The sequence below is a fragment of the Delphinus delphis genome, chromosome 2, assembly GCF_949987515.2.
Source record: "Delphinus delphis chromosome 2, mDelDel1.2, whole genome shotgun sequence".
Classification (NCBI taxonomy): domain Eukaryota; kingdom Metazoa; phylum Chordata; class Mammalia; order Artiodactyla; family Delphinidae; genus Delphinus; species Delphinus delphis.
The window spans coordinates 170,269,565-170,294,814 of record NC_082684.1 but is presented as its reverse complement, the minus strand read 5'-3'; the positions used below and the strand labels follow the sequence as shown (position 1 = coordinate 170,294,814).

At 46.4% G+C, this 25,250-nt stretch overlaps 1 protein-coding gene across 3 annotated transcripts in view; it reads left to right on the top strand.

Annotated features, from left to right (window-relative positions):
- The window catches only part of FRMD4A (FERM domain containing 4A), a 233,384-nt gene that overhangs the window by 80,632 nt on the left and 127,502 nt on the right, over nt 1–25,250 (top strand). For all 3 annotated transcript variants that reach the window (XM_060006260.1, XM_060006259.1, XM_060006261.1), the window contains exons 3-4: nt 5,378–5,472; nt 17,580–17,672. In XM_060006260.1, coding sequence (XP_059862243.1) covers nt 5,378–5,472; nt 17,580–17,672 — 188 coding nt within the window. The remainder of the gene's footprint in view (nt 1–5,377; nt 5,473–17,579; nt 17,673–25,250) is intronic.

Here is a 25,250-nt window from a genome sequence, read left to right as displayed (position 1 = left end):
ACCTCACCATCACTCCTAAGAACCCACAAATAACGACTTTATAATCATACCTCATTTTATAAAACCAGCTTGATCCAATGTGCTCCTGACCTCCACCACCTCTGTCACCATTCATCAGACTCGACTTCACGTGACCTGTGAAAAAATCAAGTCCGTTCTGAGTACAAGAAGACTTAGCACTAGTGAGGATGCTTTCATACATGTGATACAAGCTTCAAAGGCAAACCCCAAAGATTATCAAAATGTTTAAAGAAATAGCAGATTATGGAAACGCTGTGACTGCTGTGAAAGGAACGCAGACATTTGGATGGATGAGTTATAGTACATCACAGTGTAAAAATCAGCCACGTTACCTTACATTTGGTCACAACCTCTACATCAAATGCTTCGTATCTGGGCAGCCGGGTACCTTATGGGGATGGAGGTGATGCCAGCAACACGACCACAGCAAACAGTCTGAGGCTTCAAGAGCCCGCTCACCTTGGACTGATACTTTGTCATTTATCAGTGATGCTCTGAGATGTGCCACATTTATTCCCCTGCCTTCCCCTGTGTTATTTATGAAGGAGGGTCTTACATACAGTCTTGAATTCCCTAACGGTTACTTTTTCACTTTTTCACATTTTAGTGTGAACGGGAGTATAGAATATTAGATGACATTGATTTATCAAGATGGATTTTCCTGTTGATTTAATCATGTCTTCTAGGGGGAGGAAGCTCTGCCCTCACTTCAAACTCACTCCCATCATTTCTGGCAGTTTTCATTGGTAAATTGATGGTGATTGAGGCCCGGAGGCTGCTATCCTGGGAGCTCAGGATGAGGCGGCAAAGAGGGAACCATATGCTTTGGCTTTTTAAAATGAACACTAGCTCTTACTCTATGCCCTGATGAAAGTTGAAGGTCCTAGTGACAAGTACTATGTGCTCTGCATTTTTGTATCTCCTGTAGGATTGGCTAGTGCCCTACACACATTAGACAGTAAATGTTTGTTGAATTAAAAGGAAGTACACCCGTCTTAGTCTGCCTGGGCTGCCATTACAAAATACCACAGACTGGGGGGCTTAAACAAAAGACGCTGATCTGGGGGACTTCCCTGGCTGTCCAATGTTTAGGACTCCGTGCCTCCACTGCAGGGGGCATGGGTTCAGTCTCTGGTCAGGGAACTAAGATCCCACGTGCCGCGCAGTGCAACCAAAAAAAAAAAGAAGACACTGATTTTCTCACAGTTCTGGAGGCTGAAAGTTCGAGGTCTGGGTGCCAGCCTGGTCAGGCTCTATGAGGGCTCTCTTCCTGACTTGTAGTTGGCAGCCTTCTCACTGTGTCCTCACCTGGTGGAGAGAAAAAGCAAGCAAGCTCTCTGGGATCTCTTCTTATAAGGACATTAATCCCATCCTGAGGGCCTGCCCACATGACCTCGTCTAACCCTAATTACCTCTCAAAGGCCCCACCCTCCAAATACCATCACATTGGAGGTTAGGGCTTCAACACGTGAATTTGGGAGGAGGGGACACAGTATAGTCCATAGTGGCACCAAAAAAAAGTGAATTAAGAAATTAAACTGTGATGTAACTCTCTCTCTTTTTTTTTTTTTTGGCCACCTTCACCCATTTCACCCACCCCTACCCCCTCCTCTGGCAACCACCAATTTGTTCCCTGTGTCTATGAGATATTTTTTAATTTTATTTTTTAGATTCCACATATAAGTAAGACCATACAGTATTTGTCTTTCTCTGTCTGACTTATTTCACTTAGCAAAGTACCCGCAAGGTCTATCCATGTTGTTGTGAATGATAAGATTTCCTTCTTTTTTATGGCTGAATAGTATTCCATTGTGTATGTATATCACATCTTCTTTATCCGTTCATCCATTGATGGACACTTAGATTGCTTCCACGTCTAGACTTTTGTAAACAGTGCTGCAGTGAGTATGGGGGTGCACTTCTTTTCAAGTTAGTGTTTTTTTTGTTTGTTTTCGTTTTTTATTTTTGGCTGCATTGGGTCTTTGTTGCTCTGCGTGGGCTTTTCTCTAGTTGCGGCGAGCGGGGGCTACTCTTTGTTGCCATGCGCGGGCTTCTCATTGCGGTGGCTTCTCTTGTTGCGGAGCACGGGCTCTAGGTGCACGGGCTTCAGTAGTTGTGGCTAGTGGGTTCTATGGTGCAGGCTCAGTAGTTGTGGCTCGTGGGCTCTAGAGCACAGGCTCAGTAGTTGTGGCTCATGGGCTCTAGAGCACAGGCTCAGTAGTTGTGGCACACAGGCTTAGTTGCTTTGCAGCATGTGGGATCTTCCCAGACCAGGGCTTGATCCCATGTCCCCTGCATTGGCAGGCGGATTCTTGACCACCGCACCACCAGGGAAGCCCCCGAGTTAGTGTTTTTATTTCTTTCGTATAAATACCCAGAAATGGAATTGCTGGATCATATGGTAGTTCTAAAACAGTCATATAACTTGATTTATTGTCTTATCCACCTTCTTTGCGGCGAGCCGTTTCTGACCGGCAGAATAACGAGCCGCCACACGCAAGATTCTTCTCGTATCACACTTTATTGGAGCACAGCTTGGTTGAAGAAAGATGGAAGGAAGACCCCGCAATCCTATAGCAGTCTGCTTATATAGGGATTAAGAACATGTGTCGCTCTGTGATTGGCTTTCGCCGATGGTGCGATTTGTGAGCCAGCATCGGATAGGTCGCTACTTTAAAACCTCATTAGTATACTTAGCGCAAGCGCAGTGGCCACAGGAAGGATGACTCAGCTTATTTCAGCTTCCTGCCGCGTAGCAGTTAGCTGACCGCGCCCTACATCTCCCCCTTTTTTATTTATTAGAACACCAAGCAGAATGTAGCCCGTACAAGTGTTCACCTCATGATGTGCTCACTGTTCGAGGGCAGTTTTCCGTTGGCATGTTTGAGACACCTTCCTGCGTGCAATGCCAACAAGGGCTGCAGGGTGCAAAGGCTGACTCAGAATAATGGCTGATTCCCTATAGAGGTGCAATGGCAACAAGGCCTCTCTGTGCAAGGGCAATCAGGACAATGGATGACTCCCTATAGAGGTGCAATGGCAACAAGGCCTCTCTGTGCAAGGGCAATCATTTCGAATTATTCAGGGCGGAGAGCCAGGCTGCGGGAGAATCTCCTTCCTTAATAGCCAGAAGTGCCTGAGTGAGCAGGACCCTATCTCGATGTGCCCTGATGCGCACACGACAGACCAACCAGAGACACAGCATAATCCCAAATACACAGCAGACTCCAAAGATTCCTACCCCCACCCACTCCCCAAAGGAGGAAAAGGCAGGAGAGAGCCAAGAGGCAAAATCTCCAAAGGCAACGGGCTCCAGCCCGGCAGCACTCAGTTGCACAATTTGAATAATCCTTTGTGGAATTCCAACTAATACAAAGACTTCGATTAAGAATCATCAGGAACATCCAGCTCAGCATCTTCTCTGAAGTTTTCTTCAACAATTCTCGTCAGTCTTGATGGCACCCAGATCGGATCTTGATCCTGACTGGACTACTCACCGACGGTTACCACTCCGTGTGTCGAGTTCTGAATCGGTCCTCCATGCAGGGCGCGAAGTTCCCGGGTTTCGGCACCACTTGCGGCGAGCCGTTTCTGACCGGCAGAATAACGAGCCGCCACACGCAAGATTCTTCTCGTATCACACTTTATTGGAGCACAGCTTGGTTGAAGAAAGATGGAAGGAAGACCCCGCAATCCTATAGCAGTCTGCTTATATAGGGATTAAGAACATGTGTCGCTCTGTGATTGGCTTTCGCCGATGGTGCGATTTGTGAGCCAGCATCGGATAGGTCGCTACTTTAAAACCTCATTAGTATACTTAGCGCAAGCGCAGTGGCCACAGGAAGGATGACTCAGCTTATTTCAGCTTCCTGCCGCGTAGCAGTTAGCTGACCGCGCCCTACACTTCTTAATAGAGAAAAGCAACAGAGTAACGAGCAGAACAGGAAATACACTCAGGAAGGGTATCCTAATGTGCATCAATGCACATACATGTACACACACACACATTATCTCTTCTCGAATCTGTTTCTGCTCTGAGCTTGGAGTATGCGTGGAACAGAACAGTCACCGTTAAGGCAGTGCATCGCAAATACCTGAACCGGGAGGCAATTTAGAAATAACTGTTCCCTTTTGGCCCCGTGTCTCCATCATCAGCCTTTCCCTCCTCCCTGACCTCTGAGCCTGGTGGTCTGTGGTCATCTCAACAGTGATAGACCACAGTGATTGATGTATTGACAATACAAACAGCCACAGTGATTTCACATCTAAGGCTCTGGCACACTCCTTCGGATTGGCAGAAAATTTTAGGAAAGAGTTCATGATAAAAACATTCTTGGGTAAAACTGTTCTCCTTTGGAAAGGCAAAATTTCAGTTTATTCTTAAATACTATTCCCAAGGCCCTTTGGCCTTAATGTTAACATTTCTTGCAGGGAGGTACTTCTGTTCTTTGGATTTTAAATTATGGGAGCATAGGGCTTCTCTGGTGGCGCAGTGGTTGGGAGTCCGCCTGACGATGCAGGGGACGCGGGTTCATACCCCGGTCCGGGAGGATCCCACATGCCGCAGAGTGGCTGGGCCCGTGAGCCATGGCCACTGGGCCTGCGCGTCCGGAGCCTGTGCTCCGCAACGGGAGACGCCACAGCAGTGAGAGGCCCGCGTACCATAAAAAAATAAAAATAAAAATAAAAATAAATTATGGGAGCGTAGAGAGTGGTCGAGGGCAGTCTCTGGAGCCAGGACTCAAATCACAGCCCCAACACTTACACAGAGATGCTCAATTTTTGGGCACCTGTTTCCTCCCCATACAATGGAGTTAATAATAGAACCATCTCACAGGGTTGTGATGAGGGTTAAAGAAGCTGGTGTTTGTAAAGTGCTTGGAACAGGGCCTGGCACGTAGCAAATACTATATAAGTGCATGTGAAATATATATATAATCATATTCTACAACATATTAATTGTAGTATTAATATAGTATTATATAACATGTGTTATACAATATATATTTGATATACATCATAACATATATTTACTACATATGTATGTGTACATATATATTTTTAATAAGACATCTTCCTGTCAGTTCACTGAAAAATGTTCAGTTTGCCAGCTGTGTTGGTGAGCAAGTACCATTTGCTGATAGAACAAACTACCAGGAAACAAGGCCGAAGGTCTCAGTCCATTGATGACCCTGTCCTCATTGTCTCCTCCTTTGGGTTTTATCAAAATCATTTGTATGGATGTTCTTGAGCTTTGGGACATTCCTTCCAAAAAATTATGTAAACCTGAGATTGCATGTTTTAGGAAAAGTAATCGCTCATCACTTACCCTTTTTCCATTTTGTTCTCCCTCCAGCCCAAGCTTTTGGCCAAGGAGCTGCTTGACCTCGTGGCATCTCACTTCAACCTGAAGGAGAAGGAATACTTTGGAATCGCCTTCACAGATGAGACGTAAGTGCCCCATGTGCTTGGAGAACCTGAAGGGAAAACACAGAACCTGAAGTCGTAGCGTCTCAGCTGTCCACGGTGAAGGCAGCTGCAGGCCACTTGGGTCTTGTGGTTCAGGGTCAGTCCAAGTTCATCATCTGAATTTCAAAGGCCTTGTGATCATGCCTGGAACGGCCAAAGGATATAATTAGGGTGATGCTCATATTATGAAATTATGAGGTAAACCAGTTCTTATAATCAAGCCAATACGCGTTCAGAACCGAAATGTTTATTTTTTAAAAAGTGGATTTGTCTGGGTTTGTTTTCTATTAGAGTTAAATGAAAACTTCTGGAAATGAAACATTTCTCTCCAGTGTTGGAATAACAATAACAGGAAGTCAATGCAATGATAAGTTCAAAATGAAAAGTATCTGTGCAGTTTCACTGTCAACGCTGAAATAGAATATAAAATTCGAAAATTCAGATCGTTCATCTGTTGAGAAGTACATTTGCGTTCAGTGATCTTTCCGTTTGGCTCTATACAGCGGTGTTTTGCAACACAAGGAAGGAATATCTTTACTAAAATTTCAATTTCCTTCTTAATAAACTGTTTGCAAAAGACTGCAGTGAACACCTGCACAGATTCCTGGATAAAAATAAGCTGTTCTGGGCTTCCCTGGTGGCGCAGTGGTTGGGAGTCCGCCTGCCGATGCAGGGGACGCGGGTTCGTGCCCTGGTTCGGGAAGATCCCACGTGCCGCGGAGCGGCTGGGCCCGTGAGCCATGGCCGCTGAGCCTGCACGTGCGGAGCCTGTGCTCCGCAACGGGAGATGACGCAACAGTGAGAGGCCCGCGTACCGCAAAAAAAAAAAAAAAAAAAAAAAGCTGTTCTAAGCAAATGTTTCACAATTTTCTTTCCTCTGTGTGTACGCATACACACGCATGCACACACACGCCTCCAAACCCTTCGAGTTACAGAGGTGACTTCCTACAATACTAACAGATCAGGCTTCGGTTAGCGGCTGGACAGGACAGCTCAGGGAGGCTATGCCCCATCGGTCAGATGGAACCATCAAGGCAGGATGGGCTCAGAGCAAGGACAGGGGCATCCACGTTGGTCGGTAGGAGAGATGATCAGGTGTACCTGCGTGAAGACCCTCCGGGAGGTGCACGTGGACAGGGTGGCCGTAGCATTTATGATCTAAATCGGGACCCTGTGAGTAAAAGGGGGTGTAAATCAGTACGGTCGTGAGCAAACTGGACAGGTGGTCGCCCTCTAAATTAGCAACCTTTCAGGTGATGGTGTGATTGGGGAGCAGCGTTGGGAGCAGTGACACCTGCCTCAAGAAAGCCAGGAGGGCGACTTCCTTGGCGGTCCAGCGGTTAAGACTCCGCGCTTCCACTGCAGGGGGCGCTGGTTCGATCCCTGGTCAGGGAACTAAGATCCCGCATGCCATGTGGTGCAGCCAGAAACGAATTAAATTTAAAAAAAAAAAAAGAAAGCTGGAAGGAACAGGTTACTCCCCGACCCTGGAGCCTCAGGGAACGGAGCCAGAAGGAAGGCAGGAGTGGTTGCTTCTGGTCTAGAAGGTTCTCTGTGCCTGTGGGTGGGATCAAGTAACCGGGTCTGTGAACCGGAGGGCTGGGATGGGAAGAAGCCGGCAGAGTAATTTTAAGACATGCTTTAAGACAAACATGCGTCGAGAGCAACTACTTCCGCAAAGGCAGATGTTTTCTACCCTTTCTCCTGAGAATCACTGTAAACTCCCCCGATTGCCACTCAGATGTGTTTTCACTAATTAGAAAGAAACCACAGTTTCAATTCATCACATGGTTCACATTTCCCAAGCACGTTTCCTCTTCTGAAAGAGCCAGTGAACTCGAGAGGAGTCCCAACTAGACTTCGCTTTTGAATAAACAAGCGTCAGAGAATGAGCTTGTTGTCCTGGGCCAAGGAGCAAGGAGTACGCTTGCTGAAGGCTTTAGACCACAGCCCTGATGGTACCAGCCAGAAGGAAGTGAACGTCAGGGAGAAAGTGGCTCTTCTCCCGGGAGAGACGCAAGCAGGAAAACCACACAGCCCCGTCCGCCTGTCCCATGGAATGGAGCCTGACCGCTCCGGGTCTTTCTTGGCGCTTCTGGTTCCCTGGGCCGGCAGGGAAGGCTTGTGTGTGTCCGGGGTGGAGGGCGGAGAGAGAGAGTCCAGGCTGGAGGGAAGGGTCCCTTCCCCCTGGCCTGGTGGAACTGGCAGCTGGAGGACCCTCTGGGGGGCAGTGATGAAGAGATTATGAACCATCTTCTGGCACCGTCCAGGGGAAGAGTGGCCACCGCCAACCTCTTCACCCCGAGCCTGGGCGGGAGCGTTCCTCTGGGGACTGTAGGAGCGGCAGGCGGCCAGCTGAGATCAGTGGACAGGGCTTTGCAGCTGGCAAACGGTTCCTGGAAAAGAGGTGGCAGATGGGCCTGACTCACCGGGAAATGGTGAGTGTCAGGGACCCCGAGGAAATCAGGAACCGGGCCTCCAAGGGACTAGGATAAGGAGACAGAACAAAGAGGAGAGGGCGGTGGCGGTGACTCAGGACGTGGTCAGTCATGGGCTGACAACACCTGGGGCCAGAGGCGTTGGCTATTGGCCTCTTTGGTCATCTGACCTTTTCTCCTTTTCCTGCTGGGAAAGGAATGAATGAAAGCTGTCACCACAGAACAGTGCCTGTGCAGGGGGCAGGCTTGGTCTAGGGTGGTGATCACAGGGCATTAACCACTAGGCTTGCCCTGTGGCCCCGCCCCCCAGCCCTCACACTGGGCACCACTAGTCACTAACACAAGATCATTTAATAACTGTGTTTTCAAATTGTGCATGTGTATTGTGTTGTGTGTGTGTGCACGCGCGCGTGTGATTTCTGCAGGTGCTACGCTGCGTATTTTATAATAAAATGAGTGGAACTTTCATCCTTTATTGCGACCCATGGTGTAGTCCATGCATTTGCCTTTTTTCCCAGTGCAAATCAAAACAAGACTAACTTAGAAAGTGCTATAAACTGTAAAATACTGCACCAGTGTTAGGTATTCCCAGCAGTGTTATCATTCCTAATAGTAGAATATATGGCACGTAGGCCATATGTGTCATAGGTCAGTGAGTCTTTCAATATGAACTGCTGTTGATGACATTTTGTAGGATCTGGACGGGCCTGGAGAAAAGAAATCTAGAGCAGAATGTAGACAAAATTGGAAGATTCTCTAAGTACGGGTGTCCTCACCCCTAAGTTGTGTTCATTAATAGTGTGTCCAAGGCCACAATGCAAGACTCAGTGCCCAGAGATGTTTCCTATTGTTAGTTAATCAACAATTGTGTGGGATTAATACTAGCTCCGCCTTCTCTTTCTTAATTCAATTTTTAAAACTTTTTATTTTGAAATAATTAGATTTACAGAACAAAGAGAGTTCTCCTATACCCCTCACCCAGCTTCCCCGATGTTAATATCCTACACACCATGTGATATCAAAACGAAGAAATTAACATTGGTACTATATTAATACCTGAACTACAGACTTGATTCAAATTTCATCAGTTTCCCATGAATGTCTTTTTCTATTCCTGGATTCAAGTGCGTTTAGCCCCTTTTATTTTTAATAATTCTGCACAAATAAAAAGAGATATACAGGCAGACCTCATTTTATTACGCTTTCCTTTATTGTACTTCACAGATACCGTGTATTTTACAAATTGAAGGTCTGTGGCAACCCTGCATCGAGCAAGTCTGTCGGTGCCATTTTTCTAACATCATTTGCTCATTTCGTGTCTCTGTGTCACGTTTTGGTAATTCTCACAATACTTCGAACTTTTTCATTATTACTGTGTTTGTTATGGTTTTCTGTGATCAGTGATCTTTGGTGTCACTTTTGCAAAAAGATTACAACTTGCGGAAGGCTCAGATGATAGTTAGCACTTTTTAGCCGTAAAGTATATTTAATTAAGGTAGTAGGTACCTTTGTTTTTTTAGACATAATGCTATTGCACACTTAATAGACTACAATATAGTGTAAACATAACTTTTATGTGCACTAGGAGACCAAAAACTTAGTGTGAGTCACTTTATTGCAACATTCACTTTATGTGGGTGGTCTGGAAGCAAACCCCCAATATCTCTGAGGTGTGTCTGTAGATGATTATCTGTGAATATCTGAATTGTGGCGATACATGCAAACAATGACATTTTGGTGGTCTTTAAAACATTCTGAGGCCAAGTAAGAGCCTAGTATAAATTTGATCTTAAACTAATTATTAATGTTTTGCTACAGACATGACCCTCAACCTTGACTCTGCATTGAAGTCACCTAGGACACCTTATAAAATGCCAGTGTCTGGGCCCTACCCTCAGAAATTCTGATTTAATTGGTCTGAGTATGGCCTGAGCATCAAGATTTTTGAAAGCTCCCCAAATGATTCTCAAATGCAGCCAAGTTTGAAAACCCCTGTTCTAGAGAAAGGGTAATGTTGGTGTAAATTACCTCTGCTCCCTCCCTCCAGATGCAGGAAGAGAAGCTGAGTTCACTGGAACTTTAAATGTTTGGGACCCATCAGGACACACACCAGGAACCTGCAAAGTTATAAACCCTCCCCCACTCCAGACTCTGGAAACCTGTTTGCAAACCAACTCAGAAGTTCAGATTTAATGTTTCCTTGAATGCAAATAGAGTAATCAAGATTTTCATTTATCAAACACTGGTGTCCATCATTTAAGGAAAGTTATTTTTACATGTTATTTTCGAAACATTTCCACTGCTGTTTCAACAACGAAGTTGATTTTTTTTTTTCCAGAACTCATGGTTCTGATTGTACAATTTAAATCCATACAGCCCTATTCTTGGTTATATGACCTAGTCTCAGTCATAATTTTTATTTCCTCTGTTTTGGTGTCTTTACGAAAAACTATATTGAGGTGTAATTGACATACTAAGCTACACATATTTAAAGTGTGCAATTCAAGGAGTTGAGACCTAGACAAACACCTGTAACACCCAAGTTTTTAATTTTTAAAATTAAAAAAAATTTTTTGACAGAGAATCCCATCATCAAAAGCAATAACTAAACAACTTTTAGACTCTTCAGCAGAAGTTGTCAAACACACCCCAAGCTGAGGTCATGATTATGTAAAATATTTAAATTTGAATCTCTTCTTGTAAATGTTAAGGGTTGTTTGTCAAATGCTGTAAATGAGTATCCATGTAAAAATACTTTAAGAAGTACTTAGGAAGTTGAGGGAAAAGGTTAAGAAACTCAGTTAGCCATTGTTGCACATTTTCAAAGCCACATACAGCTAGAATGTATTTTCACATACCAATTAAGAAAATGAGCAGTTCTTAACCTCTTACTTAATCACAGACCCCTGTGAAATTTCAGTTACATTCCCTCACCTCCACAAATGTTTACACACAAAATAATTAGTGCTTAAGTTTTAGGGGGTTCACAGATACTCTGAAGACAGAATCTAAGTTTAAGAACCAATTAAGGCTTTTTTTTTTTTAACAACATGCTGTGTCTTAATTAATTGGATAGGTACTGTTTAAGGAGTGATTTATCTGGATAATTAAGGTCCAAAATGCCCCCAACACACTGGAAATACATCCGTAGACCCAATGACAGGACAATGGGGAGAGTCCTCTGTCCTCCAGTGTCCTTGGGTCCTGCATCCCAGGACTGGCATTGACTGAGACATCTGAAAAGGGTCTAGTTGATGAGCATTTCCCAGTCACAAGCTGATGTACAATTTAAAAAAAAGTAGGAAAGCAATTTTCCAATTGCAGAAGAAACCTCCACAAGATGCAGCCCTGGGAATGTCATTTATTTAGAAATAGGTTTGGGATTTCCGTTCATTAAATGCTCTGTACCACGAGACTAAGGAGAAAATCAATGGCTACAACCTCGGTGCCTGGGTTGTAATAGCTGCTTCTGGGAACGCAGCATTCAGCCTTCGTTACCCCCTCGGAGGCGGACTGCGTAGACCCTCGGATGCTGCGGAAAACAACAGAAACTTCTATTCAGTAACTGGAAAGGGGCTTTAGCAGAACTCTTCCTGTGTGCAGCTAAGAGAAATAAAAAAGAATGAGGCAACGAGAGGGGGCCTTAGAGATCCTGGCTTTCTCCTGACCTTTTCCTTTCCAAAGCGAGTGGCACGGGGGCACTCGGATCCTGGACGAGGCGAATTCTCATCGAATATGGAGACTGTTTAGTTAAGGCAGGAGAGGTGTCTATACGTGGAGGGCAGTCATGGCACCAACAGCAATATTGATCTGTGGGGCTTATCTGAGGCCAGTGTATTCACTTCTTAGCAAATGTTTATTTAGCATCCACTGTTAAGCCTGGAGATACAGAAGTAGCTGGCCTTTGACCTCTTGGAGAGCTTGTATTTTTAGTTTAGGAGGTAAATATCAAGATAGAGTGTAGAAGGTACTAGAAAAGAAAATTGGGGCTAGCCTTCAGAGGACATAGTGGAGCAAACAATTCCTCCATATAATAAAAAATTAAAGGCATAAATTCAGATGGACAAAAGAGCCCATGATTTAGTCATCCGGGCTCCCCAGTACATTCCTTACCTTTATCTGTGTGCGTGCATCACTCTTGCAGACTCTCTCTCTCTTACTCATACACTCAACGTATCAATACTTGAAAGCCATTATTTGAGGGATTCTAGCTAAATCAGTATCCCTGAGCTGTCCTTGCTGAGCACACGTACTTCTGATTCACAGACACTGAAGAGCGAAATCTGCTTCCTTTTGAAGAAGTCCCCACCCCCTCTCTCCATCCAGTGACATCTGTAAGAATTTCATCCTCTCGTTTAAACTTTCTTTGGAAGCTCATTCCATACGAATCAGCTGTCTACAATAAAAACCTCCCAAGGCACAGAGTCTCATTCTCCCCTGGGGTCCAAAAAGTGATGGGTTCAGATAGACTTATCACACACCTCCACCCTCCAGTGACTTTCTGCAAAGAAAGCTGTCCTTAAGGCCATCTCTATTGAAGGTGCCAATGCTTGGACCAAAAATCTATTTGTATTATATGTTAGAAGCTAAAAGCAATCTGTTAAATAAATGCATCCAATTTCTGTTGCCTGGAAGCAACTGCGTATTTATTACTGACCTAACAGTTTGACCTATTGCCACCGTAAACCAAATGGGGGGTGTTATCTCGCTCAGCTTTAAAGACAGTTATCAGTCAAGCAATAACAAAAATACCCTGAGGGTCTGCTGGGACTTTTTTTTTTTTTTTTGCTTTGTTATCGGCAAATGCAGTGATGTGCATTCTCAAATGAAAAATCAATGAGATAATGAAATCCAAGCTATCGAGGATCTCTTAGTTAAACTGTATAGAGAAAATGCCTCTTTTACTCTTTGCTTCCCATCCCATCCTAGCTTAAAGGAAAAAAAGAAAAGAAAAGAGGTTTGAGGAAGAGACCTGATGTCAGGCACGTGAGGTGTTACATATGAAAGAAAAAAGTCCCAGGCAGCGAGGAATCCTTGATACCGTTGGGTGTAGGAAATGTGACTTTGAACCCAACGCAATCCGCAGAAAATATTTTAACAAGTGGAAAGGGGTGGCCTCAGAACTGGGGTTTTTAATCCATCTGTTAGCTTTTGCCTCAGTATTGGGCAGTTATCCTAAGGGACCTGGGGTGGGTCACTGGTCCTTCAGTCTTTCCCTTTGTAGCACCTTCAGTGGAGAGGTTTTTGTACAGACACATAAAGTGGAAGGAGTGACTTCCTTCCACCTGAGGGTCCCGGGAAGAAGCCCACCTCCCCGCAGATATTGGAACCCTGCCTGCGCGTGTGTGTGTGTGTGTGTGTGTGTGTGTGTGTGTGTGTGTGATGCCATCCCACACAGAACTGGGGTTGAGGAATCCAAGTAGGGTACATGGGGGAAGGAAATTCATTTTTCTTCCAAAGCCAACTATTCCGTTTAGGGGAAGTTCTGCCCTCCTTGTTCTTTCTGTTTTTTGACCATTTTCTTACTTTCTAGTCGTTTCATGGCCTGATCAGTGCTAAACTAATATATGGCTGGGAACCAAGGAATTCATCCCTAGAGTGCTGTTCTTTTAAAAAGTTTAGCGTAGGGAATGAAATTACCTAGGGAGGGGGGATCCACGTGCCTATTTGTCCTCTGACAACATGGATGAAGAAGATGGGCAGTGAGCAAACCCAGTAGAGTGGTATCCAAGTGATGTGCATGTCTGTGTCTCTTCAAGCAAAAGGTCCCCATTTTCAGGCTCTCCACCAAGTGAATTATGGCCCCCAGAAGCCAAGTCAAACCCCCAGTGGTCTGAGTGGTCAGAAATGCTGTGCCCTTGGGGTGGGGTGAGGAGTTCTCAAGCCTGGCCCATTGACTGATCTTGAGAGCACAGGTGAAGCATTCCATCTCTCGGTTCCTCCTTATTCCTTGAGTTTGGGACCAGCGGAAAACCACTGTGCACCATGCTAGTCTGTCTTTCTTGAGAGGATCCTTAAGAGGTTATCTCACCAGACTCTTAATCAAGAATTATTGCAAGGCAAAAGATGAAAATTTAAATCTGCATGGTCATTGAATGGATTTCTCTTCCGAGTTTTTGCATATTCTGTATTTATTTGGCATCATTCATTACAGGGCCAAACTAACAGCCAAAGTTGTTTCCATCCCCCCCCCCCACCCTGTGACCCTGAGGCCACACTCTGAATCACTTCTTTTTGTAACTCTCACATCCCAAGCCCACATTCTCCCTGTCCTTAATCACTTCTTTTTGTAACTCTCACTTCCCAAGCCCACATTCTCCCTGTCCTTAATCACCCCTGGCCAGTTACCAGAGAACCAGGGACAGCTCTTATGCCTCAGGGTCCGCCAGGATTGTTCAAACTAGCCAATCCTAAACTGTTCCCCCTGCCTTTTCCACAAAAACCCTAAAAAATCCTCTGGCCTATGTCTTCCCCATATTCCTTTCTGCCTTATGACCAACACTGTGCTTCTCCTCATGGCCCTGCATGCTATAGGTGCCTCTCATTTCCAGGAAACTGTGAGGAACATTAAACTTTCCCTTCAGTGGCATTGACCTCTCTGTGTTGCCACTCAGTCACTTTTATAAATTAAGATCAGGGCACAAATCATCTGCTTTTGGAGGTAGTCATCCGATCAATGAGCAAGTACTTTTGAGTCCGTAGTATTTGCCAAGTGCTGGGCTAAGATCTGGGGATGATTTTTTTTTTTTATGTTGAAAACTTACAACTTAGTTGGAGAGACAGGTCATGTTTTTTAAATAACTAATTGCACAAGGCAGTGCTAAATGCCTTGCAGATGACACAAACCAGAAGCTCTGGAGTTGTTTGAAAGAAACCCCAGACGTAGGCAGTCAAGGAAGACTTCACTAAAAGTAAGGCTTGAATTCAGCCTTGAACAATGGCTATCATTCAGATAAAGAGGCTGGAGACACTGTTCCAATGAGGAGAAACCGCATGATCAAAGTCCTGGGGTGAGTGTGCATGTGGCGTGTTTGCAAGAGGCTGAGCACAGAGAGAGAATCCTAGGAGATCTGGGACATTTTCAGAGGCTGGAAAGGAGGGGCTGTGGCTTATTACTCCCCGATAATGAGGTCTGTTTGTCTTACCTTCCAATCAATCAAAAATGCACATGCTGTTACCTTATAGGGTAGATCTCTGTGTTTTCCAGATATAAAAAGTCTGTTGAGGAAAAGTGTGTACACAGAATAAGTCCCGTAGACTTCGGGAAGTGCCGCAGCAGAGGTGTGCCTGGGATGGGTGCCGTGTGAGTCCAGAGGAGGACCCACAGCCCAGGCTGGTGTGTGGTGTGAGGTAGGGGTGTCAGGGAAGGTTTTCTGGAGGAGACATAGGAGAGCTGGGTCTTGAAGGATGGGCCAGACTTTGCTGTGCCGTGAAGGAGAGGAAAGGCATTCTAGACAGAGGGTACAGCATGAGCTAAGGTGCAGAGGTTTGAAACAACATGAGCCCCGAGGGGTATTGTCAGGATTCAGGACAAGAATTTATCCCGCCTTTCTGGAAGATGTTGGCCCAGTCGTTTTGCTTAGAAGACTTTTTTTTCATTCTTTTTTTACCCTTACTGTACTCAGAGAAGAGTTGCCAAGCATGAAACATAAAGTTAATAGGAAAAAATTTTTGTCTAGGTGAAAATTCTTGGAGGAGAAAGAGGCCAGGTTCCTCAGGCGGACACTCTTCCAAAGCAGCTCTCATCCTCAACCCTGGAGCCACAGGTGTAGGCTTCATTGGAGAAGGGATTTGCTTTTTTGTGCAAAAGGTGCAGTTTGAATGGCATCTCAGAATGGAGATGGAAGCCTCTAGAATGTTCTCTAGCTTTCATTTTTGGAGGCTTAGAGGAGCAAACGTTTTAATACAGTGGTGCCACAGCTTCTGTTTAGAAAGTGCCAGCCTTTCACACAGGTTTATACGTTAGAAACATCCGTGTCACTCAGCATCAGGCCCTGAGGAAGTGTTGTGCAGTTGTGTCTGTTGAGCATGAGCTAATTACTAAGGCAAGGCGGTTATAGGACTCTGAGACCTCCAGGATGATGGACCGAAATTGGGGAAGGAGAGGAGAGGAGAAGGACAAGGGTAGATTCCTCTGCTCGTACTTGTTCTGTGATCCTGCCTCGCCCTTCAAAGACCAACCTCCTCAACTTGACTCCAAGGCCTTGGTCACCACTCTCCAACCTCATCCCTTTCTACTCTCATGACACCAAGGTTTCTTCCCACCCCAGGGCGTTTGCACATGCTGGCCTCTCTACTTGGAAAGTGGTTTCCCCTTCCTCTTTGCTTTCCTCTTGTCATTCTTCAAATCTCAATCAAACACCAAGCAGTACTTCTCAGGTCTCAGGACTAGATCAGGTTCTTACAGGTTCTCATAACTCATCGTCCTAATACTATTAGTAATTACATAATTGTGGAAATAGTTGCTGAGTGTCTGTCTCCTAACAAGAATATAAGCATCAGGGGAATAGGGACTGTGTTGATTTCACTTACTGCTACATCTCCAGACCCTTATTTGAAGAAGGTGGTCAATTAATGTTTATGGAAGGAGGCAGGGAGAGAGGGAGGGAAGGGAGAAATAAATGCAGAAGTGACCCCATTTATATGTCATCAGATATTTCCGTGGTTCACTTTTAAACAGCTTTAATGAGGTAAAGTTGACATGCAAGAAACTACACAAAGTGTACAATTTCATAAGTATTGACATACGTCTACACCCATGCAACCATCACCGCCATCAAGATAATGAACATCTCCATCACAACTAAAAGTTTCCTCGTCCTCCCTGTGTTTCCCCCCCATCACCCACCCCCAGGCAGCCACCCGTCTGCTTTCTGTCACTGCAGATGTGTTTGTACTTTCTAAAGTTTTCTATAAACGGAATCATACAGTCTGTACTCTCTATAGTCGGGCTTCTTTCACTCAGCATAATTATTTTGAGATTCATCTTTGTTGCTGTGTGTATTAATAGCTGATTGTTTTTATGACTGGGTAGTATTCCATTCTATAACTATATCATAATTGGTCCATTCCCCCGTTGGTAAAAATTGGGGTTGTTTCACGTTTGGAGCTATTACAAATAAAGTGAACATCTGTGTGTAAAAGTCTTTGCGTGGACACCTTTCATTTCTCTTGGGTAAATACCTAGGAGTGGAGTGGCTGGGTGGTATGGTCGGTATACATTTCATTTTTAAAGAAACTGTCTCTGAGTCACTTTGCACCCCATCTGCTTCCAGCAAGATGTTGTGAAGATTGCTAACATGTTTCTATAGTGTGTTTGGAGGCCTTCAGGAGAAAAGGCAGTCAGGAGTGTGGTGGTTAGGGAATTCGGGAGAAGAAAGAGAGTATGATTGCCTTTTCATTTTAGTGCCATTGTGGAAATGGACTGGGGGTCTCAAACCCCCGACTTTGACTATCATGCAGTATCTCCCACTGACGCAGTATTCCCCCGATAATTCCCTTGGGTTCTGCAAATACTGAGCACTTAAGAGTGAGGCAGGCAGAGGGCCACGTTTATCTGTGGTCACGCATGTTTTGCAGCACATATACCTTTGTCCCAAGAAACTCCGGCAAAACCCAAAGCCCTAACCCACTGGTCTCTCTTTTCCTCAGGGGACACTTAAACTGGCTTCAACTAGATCGAAGAGTCTTGGAACACGACTTCCCCAAAAAGTCGGGACCAGTGGTTTTATACTTTTGTGTCAGGTATGTACATTGGGTATCCATCCTTTCATTTTTTTTTTTTCCCCCTCCTTTGTCAGAAAAGTCTGGGAGGGTAGAGCGATCAAAGAAAAGGGAAGTCAAGTTTGTCTTGGTTCATGGCCAGGAATAGAGGTTGTGGTATAGCTTCATTCCCAGCAGATGTAAACACAGGGCGTGAGTGTGTAAGGCATGTCGGCGTGTGTGCGTGGACACATGTGTTTGTGCTCTGACAATAGGATGCTTGTGTGGAATGAAAATAAAACCCTTTTTTTTTTTTGCGGGGGAAGGAGGGCATATCTCTCAAAGGAAACTAAGTCTCTGAGAATAACACAAATCCGTGGTTTCTTTTGGTGGCCTTCGAAGCTACGTAGCAAAAGTCTGCGTGTTCTTTCCTTCCGTCACAAGTGCTGCTTGGTCTCTTGAAACTTGCCTGTTTTATCCCAGGTAGGAATAGTTGAAACCCAGCAGCAAATCACAGATTAACGCGTTTCCCACTAAGGGAGGCTATGGTGTAATAATATATCAGAAACAATAGTCATCTTCTGTTCGTTAACGTACTGTAAGAAGTTTTATTTCGTGACTGTATGATTCTTATAGTTAATATTTGCAATAGTCTTATGAAGTCAACCAGGCTGACCCCTTGGGTTTGCAAAAGGTTGTGTGAAGCCAGAGGGGGATCATGTCATGGGTTCAAGGGCAAAGTACAAATCATGCGTAGCAAAGCCAGAATCTGAGCCCCCAGGTCTAGCGGCTCCCTGAGCGCCCAGTCTGTGGAGCCACCAGGCTGTTTCTGTCTACACAGCTGCAGAGGTACTTGGGTTCAAACGTCTCAGCCTTCCACTGGACACTAACCCTTCCACTCAATGCATAGACCCAGCACTTTTTAAACATGTGAACAGAAATTCAAGAGCAGGACACCAATGCTTCACAATTCAGTTCCTCCTGAAAAGGACAGCCAAGAATACAGTTTTAAGTGTAGCCGTCCTGATACGGCGAAAGGCAAAAATCAGAGGTAAAGGGTCCCTTTCACAGGCGGGAGTATGTGTCATTATCTCAGCTGGCTGAGTACATTTAAACTTGCATTTAATCCCTTTTTGATTTAACAGCTGCAAACATATCAGAGCTAATCGTCGCCATTTCCATCCCTGATGGGCATGATTTCAGTGTCATCTTCTCTTTAATGGCGACTACGTTTTCTCAGATAAATGGAAAAGTCATCCTATACAGCAAAGAGGAACGGTGGCACCGGGAGGGGTGGCGGCATCAGGGGAGACTCGGTTGCATTTAGGCAGGTCATTAACCCGCAGTGGGAGATGGGTGCGTACACTTGCCATGGATCAGGCCCCCCTCCTTCGTGATGCTTTTTGCGAACGTTAGCCAAGAAGAGAAAACACTGGGCTGGTTGCATATTAGCTGTTTTTCTTCAAGTGTCTGTTATGAGTTGAGTTATGTGTGGGTTTGGGGAACGAGCCTTGGAGAAAAGCTTGGAACGCTGTGAGATTGCTGGGTTGAAGTGTTTGTGGCCGAGGTTCTGCGTGCAGATGGGTCCACATCACTGCAAGCCAACGTCTCTCCGTGGAACCAGATACACAGAGAACTGCCAAGGTAGAACCAGCCTAACAGTAGAACTGGGGACGGGGTGACTGAAGACCCAGGGACCTGCATTTTCCTAGTTAGCCAAAGCAGGCACCTCCCCAAATGCTCATTAGGAAAAACTCTCCGAATTCACATTTAGTGATGGACATCTCACAGAAATACAAGGCAGAGCTTTCTCTAGCTCATCCTGCAAGCGGATCTTTCTGGAGAGCCCCACGTTTCTATTTCCATTGACCTCTTGGCCACCTGCGTACATCAAACTCAACAGGTCCAAAGCCAAATTCATCATCTTCCCAGCCACCCCCCACCTCCCCAAACGTGTGGTACCATCAAATCTGACGTCATTATCCATTCAGTTATATAGGCTTAAATCCTAAAATCTGTCCCCCTTTCCTGTCCCTCACATTCTTACGGGCATTCATTCTCTGCTGCTACTTACGAAATCTCTCTCTGCCCTGCCCCCTCCTCTTCATTACATGAACTCAGGCCCTCATCTTCTGTCACCTGAATTTTCATGACCGCCTCCCGGCGTGGGTGTCTCCCTGGCACTGGCCACAGAAGATCCTGGTTCCCGGAACCCCTGCTCTCCCGAGTCCCCACTTTGCAGCCGGCTGAACAGCATGGTATCAAAATACGGATAATTTGTCTTCTCCCAGAGAGGAAGCAGGTTCTCCCACAGGGGTGAATTCCGCACTTGTACCTTGGTTTTCAGCCTGGGAAGACTTCCCAATTTATAACTCGGTGCCTTTCTCAGGATGCCTATAGGCTGTTTTCTACAACGGAGTGGTATGAGATTATCTTCATAAAAGACCCAGACCCTGGAATATGCTGGAGTCTCCAAAAGAGCTTCTGACCAGCTGGGCTCTTTCCCTGTGCGTACACGCTGACCTTTCTAAACAAGAACCCAGCTGTCCATCACCCGTGCATCCCTGAAGCCCCTCTCCAGCCCCTCATTGCCTTTCTTCTTACCTTTAAACATCTATATGTTACATCTATATAACACGTGTACAGTTATATAGGAGAATAAAAGCAAAGTGGAACCACCTGATAAAAGAGACCATGGAAAAGGTCAGCAGCCTTAAGCCAAGGTTTAAGAATCCATGGAGTGGACGTCTTAACCCTGTGTCACCGGGGATCTGCGTTTGGGCTACCACCCAGCATTGCTTGTTAATTGGCATTTATATATTCTTTCGCTGCGATGCATATTCAAAACATCTGTGAGAGTGAGGGCAGAATTATGGCTTCCATTCAACCAATTAGGAAAAATAAGACCCAAATATATTAAATAACGTGAATTGGAACTCACAGAATTTTGCTTCATCCTCGAAGCCAGGAAATGAGCATTTCCTCCTGGGAGGGTGTGAAGCTGGCTGCAGGACAGTCTCGGAATGACAGGATGGAGGGCTAAGAACCTGCCTTCGCTGACCCGTTATTTACCCTCGAAGGGACCTGCAATTCTCATCAGTCAGATGACCAGGCATGGTCACAGTGGCCTCAGGGTCTTAATAATTACCGAAAAAGGAAAAAGGTCAGAGAAGAGGGGGAACTGTCCATTATTACGGATGAATTATCTTCACAACAATCCTTGAAACAGGTATTATTTTTCCCAATCAAGGTAAGGAGATGGGAGCCCAAGATGTTTAGGTAGATTCTGCCCCCAGGTGTGGCTGGTAAGTTATTGTATCTGTTCAGCCAGATCTGACCCCAATGGTGGGGCCCTACCCCTTATACCACGCAGCCTCCGTCTCACAAGTGAAAAGTGACATCAAGATTGCTAACCAGGGCTTCCCTGGAGGCGCAGTGGTTGAGAGTCCACCTGCCTATGAGGGGACACGGGTTCGTGCCCCGGTCCGGGAAGATCCCACATGCCGCAGAGCGGCTGGGCCCGTGAGCCATGGCCGCTGAGCCTGCGCGTCCGGAGCCTGTGCTTCGCAACGGGAGAGGCCACAACGGTGAGAGGCCCGCGTACCGCAAAAAAAAAAACACAAAAATTGCTAACCAGAGAGCCTGCCGTTGCTGCCTGTGCAGTAGGGCCAGAGGACCCGAGTTGAGATCGCTGCCCTTGGCCCATCTTGGCTCCACGCTTGGCCACATCTGCAGCAGCAGCGTCCATCTGCAAAGGACAGATGCCCCCATCTCTGGGCAAGAGGTGTCGTGGAGAGCAGCCCTCCCAGGCCTGACCTTGCTCCTCTGGAGCTACCCAACTCAGCACCATGACAGAGCGCCCCCTGCGGGGGACAAAGCAACCTGTAGTCCCAAAGCTTGGCGACCCTATTGGAAAGCACCTTGGTGGAGGAAGGGGCATCCTCAGTGGCAAAGCAGACTTTCCAGAAGCTGAGATGCGTGCTGTTAGTCCCACCTGAGAAAGACTTGCCATCTCCTGACAAGGGGGACGTCCAGTGGGGAAGCGTTCTGCCCTGCCCTGTGCTCTCTCCTCTTCTACAAAGTACACGCCTCGGTCCCACCAGCCCCTTTTTGTCACCCTGAGCTGCGTCTCTGCTGCCTTAAGAGCCAAAAGCCACTCTCATTTCAACTGTGAGGTGTCAACAGCATTCTCACTTGCGAACGCCATGCTACGTACTCACCATCGTCGATGGATTCGGTTGTTGATTCATGGACATTCATCGGCACTTGCTACGTTGTAGGTACCATTTGAAGAGGTAGGAAGAGAAAAGTGAACAGGTGAACATGCACCATCCCCAGCTTCCAGGGTCTCTGTCTCTTACACACACACACACACACACACACACACACACACACACACACACACACACACACACACACACACACACACACACCCCTCCCTCATCCGATCTTCCGAGGCTGGTGGGTCCACCTGCCCTCCAGTTCCAGCCCCTCCCACCACCTCAGGGAGCTCACTCCCTCTAGTTTTCCCTCTCTTTTCCTCTATCTTAAGCTGCTTCTCCACTGACCCCTCCCCTCCACGCCCCTCCATGATGCTCCCACCCTCAGAAAAGAAACTACCCTCCCTGACTTGTCTCCTCCTACAGCTACCACCCCTGTTCCCCCTTCTGTTCACAGCAAAGGTTCAGAAAGATGGACTTGCTGCCCCCTTTCCCATGTCCCATTGATCCCTCAGTCTCTGGGGGTCCAGCTTCTGGTCCCATCACCCCCATGGTCACTGGAGGTCTCTGGGCACCAAATTCCACAGGCGCTTCTCTGCCCTCCCCTGTCTGAATCAAATAATGTCATCATCTTTCTGCCCCCAGCTCGCTCTTCTTTCCCTGACACCTCCTTATCTCTGCGATGGACACCACCACCCATGCAGCCCCTCAAGCCAGGAACTTGAAAGTCGCCTTTGACGTCATCTGCTGTCTCCCACCTGCTCCCTTCTCTGGCCTCTTATTCATGAATTCCTCTTGTTTTCATGTCTTTAAGAGCTCCATCCCTTACTGTCCATACACACCCTCCCTGGCTATAATTAGGACCTTCATAAGCCTCTCCTGGTCCTGAAAATCTCCTTGTTCATCTCTGCTTCTGGTCTTGGCCCCTTCCATTCTATCCTATGTGTTGCACTGAGCACCTTTCTAGAATTCTTATCTGATCCCCCACTCATGGTGTTCCTGGCTTTCCATTAGCATGCTAAGGCCGCCCTCCTCATGTCCCTTGTGACCTGACTTGTGCATGACCACCCAGCCTCGTCTCTCCCCCATTCCTGCCCCCTCACACACATCCATTACAAGCAGCCCAGCGATCAGTGTGTGACCAAGATCGAAGTCAACGACGAGACCCTTGTTTAATGCTGAGAGGCAAGCTCCCGACACTGAGAACAGCGACCCTCTGGTAGTGTCCACCAGGCAAGCTTAAGAAATAGGTCGAGAAAACATAGAAGGAAAATATGCCCACCCACCCAAGGGAGCCCCTCTGTCCTTTTTTTTTTTTTGTAGATACAAGTGTATGCTCAGGATGATTCCTCCACGTCTGGGCTGTTCCTTTCGTTGTGTATTCTCCATCCATGTCCTCGGAGCTCTGGTCATCGACACTGTTTGTAGGAAAATAAATAGAGATTAGATGTGTCTCCTCAAACTTAGAGTTTCACAAACAATAAACAAAAGTGAGCTACAGAAAAGAAAAACAAAAGAGAGAGAGAGAGAGAAAGAGAGGAGATGCCCAGAAGCTTTAATCCGGGAGAGGGGATTTTGCAGTTGAGTTCGTGACCCGACTGTTGGTGTCTTTGCGGGCTCATTAAGACAGCCAGCGCTGTTTCCTGTCACTCACGGTAACAGGGATGGCATGGATCTAAAACGAGGTGCCTGCTAACCAGAACTTGCTAGATCTCAACTGGGTGTCCCAGTTAGGATTTTCAGCGCTGTTGAAATTCTCAACATCAGAGAGATTTGGCCGCAGAAACTCACAGCAATGTTAATTATCCTTCTCATTACGATCGCTCCTTTTTGCTACCAAAAGCAGACCTTCCAAATGTGACATTTGTGTTCATTACAAAATGAAATCACTGGGCCATTTAATTAACACTTGCTGTAAATAGTCAGTGATTCCCAAGTGCCAAGGGGTGGATGTGAGAGGGCGGAGGAGAGAGGGGGCCCAGTGGGGGAAACCTAGCTGACGTCATCTTGCTGGATGGTGTTCAATCTCCGCCCCCTGAGACTTCTACACATTAAAGGGGACCAGACTCCCCAAGGCTTCAGAGCCTTCAGTATTTAACATGCTCAAACATGTACGAGCATAGCACATATTCATGCCCACTTAGACCTTCTGATAATATATCCTCAGGTTAGCATCACCTGGGTCAGGTTGGGTGTGGCATCAGTCACGGTACTGAGCCAGGTTTGCCCTTGGCCTAGAGCACCGTTTCCTTTGACTCAAAAAGAAGCCCTAAGGGACTTCCCTGGTGGTCCAGTGGTTAAGATTCCGTGCTCCCAATGCAGGGGACCCAGGTTCGATCCCTAGTCAGGGAACTAGATCCCACATGCCACAACTAAGAGCCCGCATGCTGCAACTCAAAGAACCCGCATGCCACAACTAAAGATCCCACGTGCCACAACTAAAGATCCCACATGCCTCAACTAAAGGTCCTTCATGCCACAACTAAGACCCAGCACAGCCAAATAAATAAATATTAAAAAAAAGAAGAAGAAGCCCTAAGATTCAGTTCTACTGGGAATTCCCTGGCAGTCCAGTGGTTAGGGTTTCACGCTTTCACTGCTCAGGGCCCGGGTTCAATCCCTGTTCAGGTAACTAAGATCCCACAAGCTGTGCGGTGTGGCCAATAAAAAAAAGATTCAGTTCTACTAAATATGCTGAAGAGCCTGTTTTAAATTGGAGGTTTTATTAGTGTTCAGGCACTTGGGGCCAACAGATCAGGAGATGACTGCCATTGAAAAGAGAGATTGCTACTCGGTTCCCAAGAGGAGGGGGTACCCCGTGCCAGGCAGGGCCACATGGGGAAGCACCAGGCTTGGCCAGGAGGCAGAGGGAGCTGGGGACCTGTGGGCACCAGCGTTTATTGTGATTTCTGCAGGAAAGAATGGGTGAGGCAGGGTAAGCAGGTTTAGGATTGGCTAGCTTGAATAATTTCAGCAGGCTTTGGGGCACGTTATAACTGTCCCAGGTTATCCAGTTGCTGGCCCTGGGATGATTAAGGCAGGTGCATAGCAGCCTGGAATGTGAAACCCCCATAGCGGAGGCGAGGAAGTGTATGTGGGCGCTGGATTGGCTGGTCTGCCTGCAAAAGGTATGCTCACGGGTGAACCCTTTACCATCTTCAGGAATTGTCTAAGCCTGGGAGGGGCTGTCCCTCCAGGGTCAGCAAGGCCCCAGACGTCAAAGCATCCAAAACGCATAGTTCATACAGAATCAGACTTGGAATTGTCCACACAGACCCTCTGAAGCTACGAGACCTCATTCATTTCCTTAGGTTTACCCAGAGACCTGGAATTTTCTTTGTGAACCCGGTCTTTGAGGAAGCCCTCTGCGCTGGTAGGTAAGCAAATGCAACATCGCCAC